This window comes from Halichoeres trimaculatus, unplaced genomic scaffold (genome assembly GCF_033239565.1).
Source record: "Halichoeres trimaculatus isolate MK-OKI-2021-1 unplaced genomic scaffold, fHalTri1.1 fHalTri1_scaffold_1, whole genome shotgun sequence".
NCBI lineage: Eukaryota > Metazoa > Chordata > Actinopteri > Labriformes > Labridae > Halichoeres > Halichoeres trimaculatus.
This window is the reverse complement of record NW_027437179.1, coordinates 23533641-23544802: the sequence shown is the minus strand read 5'-3', so window position 1 is coordinate 23544802 and position 11162 is coordinate 23533641. Positions and strand designations below refer to the sequence as shown.

Below are 11162 nucleotides of genomic sequence, written 5' to 3'. Positions count from 1 at the left end.
GAAATAGGGGTTTAGGTTCAGCTTTACAGTAAGCTGGTTAAGGCTAAAAGGTTCAGTCCCTGAAACAAAATGGTATCATGGAAAGGGTTCAGGTGAGAGATCATGTATATGACTGTGAGTATCCAAATTACAGTCACCATGGTCTTTTTACCGTTTCTTCCTAGTTACCAAGCTTTCTTTAACAAGTTGTCACAAATATGTATCTAGTAATGATGTAAAAATGCATACAGATGTTTGAGTGGAGGGATTGGAGGTCCTCATTTTATGATTACAAAATATGTAAATACATAAAATTATGTTACAGCAGACTTTATCACATTTAGTTTTCAATACTACACTACAATTGTTTGTTAAAAATAAACTGGAACCTGGAAAACCTTTAGTTTTTATTTTGAATCATTCATGGACATCATTCCATACGATTTCACAATTTTACATGAGAAAAAAACATTTCACTGGGGGAAAATAAATGGGTTTCACATTTAAGGTCTGTATAAAACATAGGTATAAAGCAATTCCATTGACGGATAAATGCTGGCTGTAACTTTGAATTGTGTTTCTTTTGTTGTGGTTGGTATTGGGACTATTGGACACAATATTTTTGCGTAGTGGAATTGGTTGTTTTAATCAAATTCTCAAGCTATATTGCTATAGCTTGAGGGTCAAAAGTATAATCCGTTTTTCTGTCAATACCAATAAACAAAACGGATTATAGTTTTGTCCCCTGACTCTATGGAAGCCTGTTTCCGCCAGGTTCAAAAAGGAAAACTTGTCCTTAAAAAAAAAAAAAAAAAAGGACTTAACCCCCCAAAACACAAATTGGATTTATGACACACTAAGTCAAGCCTGTTTCCGCGAGGAAAGGAAAGTGGCAAATTTAATAATTGTATTTCAAATACTCAGAATATATGTTAGGGCTAGTTTCGCACTTTGGCTGGTTGGGTTTGCTGTGACGCATTTTTCGTCACGATGAAGTGGGAGGAGCCTCGGGACAGCAGGAGCCTGGTGGTGTAGACATCAACTGACAGATCTCAGTTTGCTGGAAGCTACTTGTAATCAGGTCCGGCTGGCGACTGAAACCTCACTGCCAATATGTCCGACGAGGAGCAAGAACAGACCGTAGCCGAAGACCTGGTGGTCACCAAGTACAAAATGGGTGGTGACATCGCGAACCGTGAGTTAATTTTGATACAGAAGCCGTAAATAAGTGAATGATCTGAGCTGCTCCCCTCGGCCTGCCATGCAGCCAGTCAGCCTGAGTTTGCCTACGGTATAGGCAGCCATGTGGTTCACCAGCTAGAGGCTCATATCATGCTATCCTAACCGGCTGGCTAGCTAGCTAGCAGGTGCAGCTTCTCGGTAAATCGACGCTGAGCTCCTGTTTCTGAAATGATTTGTGTGGATGTGTCGTTGTAATTTACTCGCAGTGCTAACTCACAGGTTAAAGTTAGCTCGCTCTTTTCTCCAGTACAGTCTGCTGAGCATGTCAAGCCAACGTTAAAAGATAACGTTTAACGGTCAGATGCTGATATGACACAACTTTTGCTTATGGCAATTCAGTTGTTCACTCATTATACCGACCACGATAAACTCCTTTTCAATCACATTGCCGCTGTTGTGGGTCTCATATCCATCTTATAGTAGTTATTTTATCTTAATTAAGGATATCTCCTCCTTTTTTACGAAATAGGAATTGAGGGTTATGAATTAAAACCTCCAGTCAAACGACGGTTATGGTTAAGGTGTGTATTACCATGATCAAAACAGATCAACCGTTTGAATTGAAAACAACTAACCGAAATCAACACTTGTGCTTATGTTAAACAATTATATTCTGTCTTAAGAATTATTCGTACAGCACACAATGAAGTTATTATCATGTTGCATGCCACAGCTAAAGTTGGGAAGCTGTCAAAAAAAATTCCCTGCCATGTTTCCCGGACATTTAATGGTGTGTAAAATATGTGTGATCTGTTTGTTTTAATTGTTAACTGTCGTACACTTTTTATTACAAATTCTCAACTCATTCCTGATCTCATACAACAACAGCAGCGATTAAAACATCGACCACTCTCCTCAAATGCTCTCCTCTAAATGCTCTACCATTTGTCTCATCCAGAGGCTCTTCGTCTGGTCGTGGATACAGCCAAGCCAGGGGTGTCGGTGCTCAGCCTGTGTGAGAAAGGGGATGAATACATTATGGCTGAGACTGGGAAGGTCTTCAAAAAAGAGAAGGAAATGAAAAAAGGTGAGGAGAAACACAATACGAGTTGTCTTGTTTTGATGACACTGATGGACCCATTGAGAGGAAAAGTCTGGGTAGGTTTTTGGTTTTCAGAATGGCCATGAGTCTGCACTGCCTTGTCTAGTTTTAATAACAAGGTTATTGAGACAACTAATGATATGTTTCCAAGCTGATCCAAGCGCCATCTCTTCCATCCATGTAGTCTGTTTTGCTAAACTTGTAGATGATTTCCAAATGAAGACTTGGTGGTTCTCTTCTCCCTCTTCTAGGCATTGCCTTTCCCACCAGCGTCTCAGTCAATAACTGTGTTTGCCACTTCTCTCCCCTGAAGAGTGACCCTGACTACACACTTAAAGATGGGGATCTGGTCAAAATGTAGGCACCATGCTCTGCAATAAGTGTTTCTTTCTTGTCTCCCACGTGTGTGTCTTGAGTCTCCCAGTGTGTAGTCCTCCCTGTTTCTGTGTGATATCTTGGCCTGTACTTGAGAGTTGTCTCTTTTGCTTTGACTGTCTGCTTCATCAGTGAAGCTTCATCTTCCTGTCTGTCCTGTGTGGCAAACAACAAGTAAGGTCAGACATTTTTAGAACAGGTCTGTGAAGGTTCTGAGTCATCAAATCATGGCACTGTACAGTTTAATCTAAAGGGCAACTGAACTCTGCTGAAGTCTTTAAGAGCTTCAACCAAGTCCAGTTGTTTTGGGTTAAACTTTGACGTAGTGAAAGAGGTGTTTTTTGTTGTAACGTGTTGGATTCAGCTTTCGTTGTCCTCTGTCTGCATTATCCAATGAATCTCTTTTTAACGAATTGCCATATTGTCTTATTTGTTGTGTTGCCACATACACTGTTTGTCCTCTGTTTTGTTTCTTGTGTTTTGTGTACATGTTGAGTGTTTTCCAGCTGTTTGTGTTGGCTCATGGTGGTATAGCTGCACACAGTCGGTTTGTATGTACCTCACTTCACTAACACTCTCAGCTTGACCCACTGGCTGGGCACGTCCACTCAATTTGTTAGAGTCTGCAGTGCTGCTCCCTTGAATTCACAATGAGTCCTTCTCTATATTCCATTTGATGTACAGCCAAAAAAAAATCACCTTGGACTTTATCTTCAATTTAATAGCAATAACAGATTTAATTTCTTTATTTTTGTCTGACCTCAGTGGTTACAGTTGAGACTTTCTTATTTTCCAAAGTGAGGGACATTTTGTCCTTCCAGAGTTCATTTGTTTTTCTGTTTTTAAAACAACTTAAGTAATTTGAAAGGATAGGTGGTAGTTTAACTTACAATAAACACGGAGCCTGATCAGTTTGCCTTGTTATGATGTTATTTCATACTCTAATCTGTGCCCTCCTTTTTCTTCATATATAGAGATCTTGGAGTTCATGTGGATGGTTTCATCGCCAACGTAGCTCACAGCTTTGTGGTTGGGGCCAGTAAGGTGAGGGCTTCAATTCTCATGTTGACGTAACACCACGAGACCAATTCATGTATGTACTGTTACCTCTCAGTTGACATTCTGATCTCTGAAGGGCTTTTTTTAAGTCAGATATTTGACTTTTATTTTGTAAAAAAAAAAAGTCTGGATGAATTATGAAATTGGCATTTCTCATTTTGTTTTTAGTATGAACTATTGTCCTAGTTTGGGTTAGAAAATTGTACCTTTGCTGTAGCAAGCTTTGTTGTTTACAAAAATGCTCTAGCTGCACTTATGCTCTAGACCCAGTGACAAGCCTCCATTTCAGCTTAATATGCACCTACCACTGCTACCTAACATTTCACCAGGTTTACTTACTAAAAGCCATGCCACTGTTTGCCTCAAGCATGTGATTATGACATTATCAGGGAGAAAATGTATTTAAGAGTGGGGCATGAAAGATTTCAGGTGTGGTAAATGGACTTGAAGTTGTACTTGTAATGCTTTTCTAGTTTTTCAGAACTCAGAGTGCTTTGCACTGCTAGTCACATTCACACATCGTCCCCACACAGATGCAAATGACTACTACAGTAAGGGACTCATAGTATTAACCAAACTCATTCATACACATTCACACACTGGTGACCAACAGCAGGAGCAGTTTGGGGTTCAGTGTCTTACTCAAGGAAACTTTGGCATGTGACTCCAGGAGCTTGGATCAAACTCTCAGTCTTCCGTTTGGGGGATGACGACATGTTTAGAGGGTTTGCACCTATGCCTGCCCATATTACACAAAACAATTGTGATTGATATGACCTTTATCAGGTTAGATCCGTCTTAATACAGCACGGACAAACTGACATTCGGGCACCTGATGTATCTGCAGGAGCAAATAAAATGGGAGCCAGGATGTTCTCCATCCTGTTTTTTCCAAGCATTGTGTTTTTTCCTTGAGAAATGGCTTTAAGAATTCTTCCCACTTTCTTATTTCTGCAGGAAAACCCCATCACAGGCAGGAAAGCTGATGTTGTCAAAGCAGCACATCTGTGTGCAGAAGCAGCTCTTCGCCTCGTTAAACCTGGTAACCAGGTAAATGCCACCATTACTACAAATTGCTTTCAATTGCAGCCGTAATAGTAAGGGAGATTTATTCTTTACAGTGCAAAGCTCTGATCGTAAAAGATTTAGATTGATCTTGTTCTGAAGAATTGTCAGTAGTATCCATAGTAAGTTTGCTTCAACTCTTGTTCTGCTTCATCTCCCATTGCAACTAAAAAAAATGTAAAAGATCACATTTTTGTCCAAGCCTTGAAAAACTTGTAATGATTGGCAGTATCCAGACAACATTTTCCATAATATATTGATCATATTGGTCATTTTGTAAAAATCAGAGCTAAAGTTGTAAAAGTAATCTATTTTGTTGTCTCTCAGAACACTCAAGTTACAGAAGCCTGGAACAAGATTGCCCAGTCCTTCAAGTGTTCGCCGATTGAGGGTGAGTGTTTAAAGGGGCTTCTCCACCATAACGTTTAGGGTAGTTGTTCTGACACAAGGGTTGTTTTCCTGTGTTCCTCTATGGATCAGAAATCGTTTAAAACATATTGACGTTTATTAAACAACACTATGGCAAAAGGAGGCTGGTATCACTTCAATGAAATCAGGTTATTACTATCTCAAGTGCTGTGGATGTGGTAGCGGTAGATGTGAAAGCACCTTTATTAAAACACTTCCTCTCAATGCACCTCCATGCCACAGAAAAAGCACTGAGGGCAATCACAAGCATTCATGTTGTGATGCCTTTGTCCTTTATTCCTTTTTTAGAATACTTAAATATTTATTATGTAACTGTAAGATGATCATGTCTGTCTGGCCGTCTGTTTTAAAGGTATGCTGTCTCATCAGCTAAAGCAACATGTCATAGATGGAGAGAAGACCATCATTCAGAACCCAACAGACCAGCAAAGGTATCATTTTTCACTGATTACTAATGGAAAAAAGTGCAGAAAGCTGATAAGTGTTAATCTACATACACTGGGATCTTGGTTCAGCTTTAGAATTTGCAACACATGGTGCTGTTTTTTTCCAGTAGTCCAGGCATGTTCTTCATGTACTGCACAGAGGCTACAGTCCTTGATGCATCAATGATAATCTGTAAACCATGTGATAGGACTTGGTAGAATAAATCACCCATCTTTTGATCTGTCTCCTGTCGACACTCTTGTAGGAAGGACCATGAGAAGGCAGAGTTTGAGGTGCATGAAGTCTACGCTGTGGATGTGTTGATAAGCACCGGTGAAGGGAAGGTCAGTGTCTGCTCTTTTTTTTCTCATTAATCCCCAAAGTTTCTGATCCTGTTGTAGCTAATCAACTCTTCAGCATCAGGACTTGTTTTATTATTTTCATTTTTAACTAGGCCAGGGATGGAGGTCTCAGAACCACTATTTATAAGAGGGACCCAAGCAAGCAGTATGGCCTCAAGATGAAAACCTCCCGTACGTTCTTCAGCGAGGTGGAACGACGCTTTGATGCAATGCCCTTTACTCTTCGGTATGAACATCACATGGTAGTGTATCTTTTCCTAAATGTACTGAGATTTGATTGGATTTATTTTTACATCAGAGCTTTTGGTGATGAGGCCAAAGCCCGCCTGGGTGTGGTGGAGTGTGCCAAACACGAATTGCTACAGCCTTTCAGTGTACTACACGAGAAAGAAGGTGAGTGTTCATCTTAATGTTAAATTGTTACTTTTCTTTTACTATTTCTGAACCCTGTCTTCCTGTGTTTTTGTTTTCAGGAGAGTTGGTGGCTCAGTTTAAGTTCACAGTGCTGCTGATGGCTAATGGGCCCCACAAAATCACCAGTGGACCTTTTGATGCAGAGCTTTACAAGTCAGAGCATGAGGTTCAAGATCCTGAGCTCAAGGTAGAACTGTCTTCCCACGGACACTTGGTGCATAAATGTATTGTTTGCTTTGTGCTAAAGATCTTTCTCCTTATAACAGGCTTTACTACAGAGCTCTGCAAGCCGTAAAACACAGAAGAAAAAGAAAAAGAAGGTAAAATTAAACACAATAAAGAGAGCTTAGTTTGTGTTCTGTTATCTATGTAACTTGTATATGTACCTTCCTTACTTATCCTACAGGCCTCAAAGACAGCAGAGAACGCCACCGGACAGCCAACTGAAGAAACGGAAGCTGTAGAATAAATAATCAATAAAAACTGCCTTTTCACACATGCAAGACCCCAAAGAGAAGCAAGAGGAAACATGATGAATTGCCCCAAGCTCTCTGCCCATTACACTCTCAATAGAGGCAATTTCACTGATATAAAAACATAAAGTCTGGACTTAATAAATACTTCAACGTCCTCTGTGGATGCTTAACCCTTTACTGCATTTGATGAGAGCAAAATTAGAAGAGTTTTTTTTCTTAACAAACTGGAGTGAGAAGAAGAATATTTGCAGTCGAACATCTTACTAAAGACTTGTTGGCTGAATATGTGACTGGTGTCTGCTTCAAGAAGACTTGGTTGTATTCTACAGCTGGCATTATCTTGTGTTATTTTTCCTATTCAATCATAGATAAAAAAGATAACTGGATGATGCCGCAAGAAAATTTGATTCTATTTCTTTTTCTCCAAAGCATCCTGCACATTCATAGAAATATTTTTTTCTGAAAGCATCATGCAGTAAAGGGTTAAGTCATAAATGTGTCTTACTTGTGAAATGACAAATTAAGAAATATTACACTATTGGTATTAAGAACAGGGATTCAAATAAAAAAGACGTTAAGGCAGGGACATTTTCTGACCATGTGTCAGGTTCAAGCTAACACATTTAGACCACGCTTGATTTTGTCAAAGCAATAACCTAAACAGAAGACTGGAACACTCTTAAGTTTACAGGTTAGTATGTCAGCTCGACTTTAGGGAACAAAACTGCTACATTTACTGCCACTCTCCTTCAATTTTATGAGAAAGTAGAAACCCAAGGTCTCAAATTTTGAACAACTTTTGTATTAGTGACACCTGTTTCTTGCTTTAATACGTCATTAGTCTTGTAAAGCATGAAAATGCAAGCTTAGAAGGCTTTAAAATGTTTTTTGGGTACTGTCATGGACCTCTGAGAACATTTAAGGACTGTGTTACATCTACAGGCCTGGAACAGTGCTTGGTGACGTTTGTCAATGATTCATTATGTTGAGAAAGATAAAACCCTGCTTTGTAGCTCAGTCACTGGGCAAAGAAACTTTACATCTATCAAATAAAAAAAGTTTCATACAAATCTTGTTTTTATTCTCTGGCTATTTCCAAGTCAAAGTCCAGGTCGTTCAACTTGCAGGTACTGTACAGTTTCATCTTTGTGACTTTGACCAAATATCACACATAGTATAGTAACTATAGATAGATATATAGCTACATAGATAGATACATATATAACATATATTTGTTTCATTTGAGGGATTTGTAAAGATAATTCACCTGAGTACACCACATGATTTTAAAACACATAATTTATTACTTTTAACCGTCATTTAACTACTTTTAGGTTGTGGTATTGCATTTGGAAGGTCAAAAAAGTATATGAGAATGAGTTGGGCAAATTTGACAGAGACAATCAAAATTTAACTTCTATCTATTTTAATTCTATCTTTGCCTCATGATCTTATCACAAACTAGAGTCAGGTAACTTATATTTCTATCATTTTTAGCATCGAATACATTATGAAGTACTTTTGCCTGCATGAATGAACAGTGTTAAAAGTAAATCACTGCTCAGTATTTCTTTTATTGTTTTTGAAGTGAAGCTCATTATTCTCATTGTTGCTTATGCCTTTCCTTCAATCCCCCTCAATTTTTGGAGCCAAAGCTTTTGGATCACCTCGTTGGTGAAATAATCTTTGTTGCTGTCTGTGGGCTGGTTTGTGTGATTATTGGCCATTTTTCAAATCGTACACAATTTTGAGTGGCTCAAAACCTAACCTTAACGTTTCCGAAAACGTTACAGACAAAATTGGACTACATTCCCCAACGACGCCCGAAGCTGCTGTTTGTCGCTTACATGTGTCGTCACTAAAAGTATAAATAGCGCCATTTTTCGTCGTCACATCCTCTTTCCGTTGCTCTTCTCGCACTGAGGTGCGTCAACCAGCTTCACTGTCAATACAATCCAATTTAATCTATTGATATTTTTAATCATCCACTGTCATTAATAACTTGGTTTCCTCTTTTTCCACAGAATCTCTCCACACGATGAGAGCCAAGGTAAGAAAACCCCATTCAAAGACATTTTAACGTTTTCTCATGCCAGTCAACGCTGCTAGCTAACAACGAAATCACTGCGAACGAGGGGATATGCATTGTCTGTTTGCCTTACATGTTTATTGCTCTTTAGGATTTTTGTTCAATAGTTACTTAGACTATACTTGGATGCATTTGATGCTGATTGTATATTTGAGAGTAATAGATTTTTAATGGGGAAGAGCATTGCTTTGAAAGGGCCCGCTCTGGCGCATGCTATTGTGTTGGCCATGCTAAACACCTGATGTGAGCGTTTTTATTCCACATGTGTTTTACCGTGCACATTGGTGCATTGCAACCTTAGAAATTGTGGCCTGTTTAACATGAATGCAGGTTGTCATAATGATGTATATTTTTTTTTTCTAGTGGAGGAAGAAGCGCATGCGCAGGTAAGCACTTGTGTTCAATTTTGTGTTCATTTTTACAAATTCTCAGTTCCACACACACTGAATATTTTTCGTGCAGTGTTGCAGATCACGGTTAACTGAGTTGGTTGCTAAAGGTTTCTTTTGTAGTTTGTGGTATAATTTATTCCATGTGAAAGTGATCACTACTCTGCATTCATTCATCACTTACAACACAGTCTGTTCTGGATGACAGAGTTTTTTTTATTATTTGGTAGGGATTTTGCACGTGTTATGTTTAGAGTTTCTTCCTGAAGATTTACTTTGCGCTGATAAATTGGATAACATTTTTTAAAGTGTCAAATGTTTTCATTTTTGTATCATTTAAAATCTTACCATGCTACTAAGGGTTTTTTTTGTAGGGCTATGATTTCTGGAAGAACCTGCTATTTTTCCATATTGTGTAGTTCAAAAGTAAATTGGGGACATAAGGAGCTGAAGTTTTAAGTTGAGTGTATTGAGTTCAGCCTCCATTTAAAAATTGATAATAGTGCCAAAGGTTGTTTTTGACGGCTATGCCACACAAATCTGAAATTAAACCATTTGTCAAATTTAGGGAATCTTGTTAGTCATCCTTGAGTAGAAAGTTTTCTTGCTTTTACCTATAAGTGATATTTTTTGTACATTGTGCAGTAGTTGGTCTTTGTTCTTAGCAGTAGTTTGGAAAAGAGTGTCAAAGACTGTTAAAGGCTGCTCTTTCTACTTTTCTGTGGGTTGATAGAGTACAGAATTTAGGTTGATTAGATTAGTAGCAACACTAAAAAAATGTTATTCGTTATTTTAGAGCAATCAACTGGCTATGGCTTAGATTTCATTTGGGTGGGGAAGCTACTTAAATCTCTGACATGCACTTCAAGGGTAAGGGTGTCTAAAATGTTGATTTGTTTCCCAACAGGCTGAAGCGTAAAAGAAGAAAGATGAGGCAGAGGTCAAAGTAAGCCCTCATCCCTGTCAGCTGCGTCCTGTCAAAGCCTCTTCAAAAAGACCAAAGGCTCCAGCCCTGGAAGCAGAATCTCCGACCCGAATCAGAGGGACCCTGTAATCGAGAACCTGTGAACATCAGAATGGAAGATGGCTGATTACTGGACGGATCTCTCGGCATCAGATATTCAGCTGATTTGTTCATGGACCATAATACATGTTTCCCAACAACCTGATGTGGTGTATTGAACAATAAATGTACACTGTTTGAAAAAACGAGTCATGGGTTTCAGCCTTAATTTGACATTTTGGGTTTTCTGAGGAACCTGTTTATTTTACATTATATTGGGAGAGAAGTCTGAGCTAACTTTAAACTCATTTATATCACCATTATAACAAAATGCACCAAATTCAAACAGTTTAATAGACCTTACATCACTTTCTTTATATGGGTTTAGTGAAGGTGCAGTAAATGACTTATAATTGCTGACCTGAGAAGCATGACACTTAGATCTGAAAAGAATACACAAAATTGTAAAGTTTGGGTTGAGGTTAGAATATGAAAGAATTTAACTCCAAGATCTTTTGTTCGATTTAATGCATCTAAATGAAAAAATATTGTGATATAATTAAAAGGCAGATCATTTACTGCATCAACTTCCTTTACACAAGCAGCCTATAGTCAAAGGGTCTGAAAATGGCTTTGCATGGTCTGTGAAGTATCAAAAAGGTCTGATTCTAACTAGGTTTTGGAACCTCATATTAATATGCGTGTGAGCGAGAAGCTGCTGGCAAGTCCAACAAGTATTATAGGTCTGGGAACAGAATGATCTGAAGTCATAGCAGTACAAGTCATCACTTGTGTACCAAAGCTCAGATCAT

The 11162-nt window shown here is 38.6% G+C and overlaps 1 protein-coding gene and 1 long non-coding RNA gene across 2 annotated transcripts; both read left to right on the top strand.

The window, feature by feature from the left end:
* The first annotated feature begins 978 nt into the window (after positions 1 to 978).
* On the top strand, positions 979 to 7455 carry pa2g4a (proliferation-associated 2G4, a). Its single transcript, XM_074679989.1, has 13 exons — positions 979 to 1174; positions 2120 to 2248; positions 2515 to 2620; positions 3613 to 3682; positions 4655 to 4747; positions 5090 to 5153; positions 5544 to 5622; positions 5883 to 5961; positions 6072 to 6205; positions 6278 to 6372; positions 6453 to 6580; positions 6660 to 6713; positions 6800 to 7455. The coding sequence occupies exons 1-13, from the start codon at positions 1093 to 1095 to the stop codon at positions 6860 to 6862; spliced, it is 1176 nt and encodes a 391-aa protein (XP_074536090.1). The 5' UTR covers positions 979 to 1092; the 3' UTR covers positions 6863 to 7455.
* Positions 7456 to 8727: 1272 nt separating this feature from the next.
* LOC141793813 (uncharacterized) lies at positions 8728 to 10557 on the top strand. Its single transcript, XR_012598438.1, has 4 exons — positions 8728 to 8793; positions 8894 to 8919; positions 9322 to 9344; positions 10255 to 10557. It is a non-coding gene; the product is annotated as an uncharacterized LOC141793813 (long non-coding RNA).
* Positions 10558 to 11162: the final 605 nt, after the last annotated feature.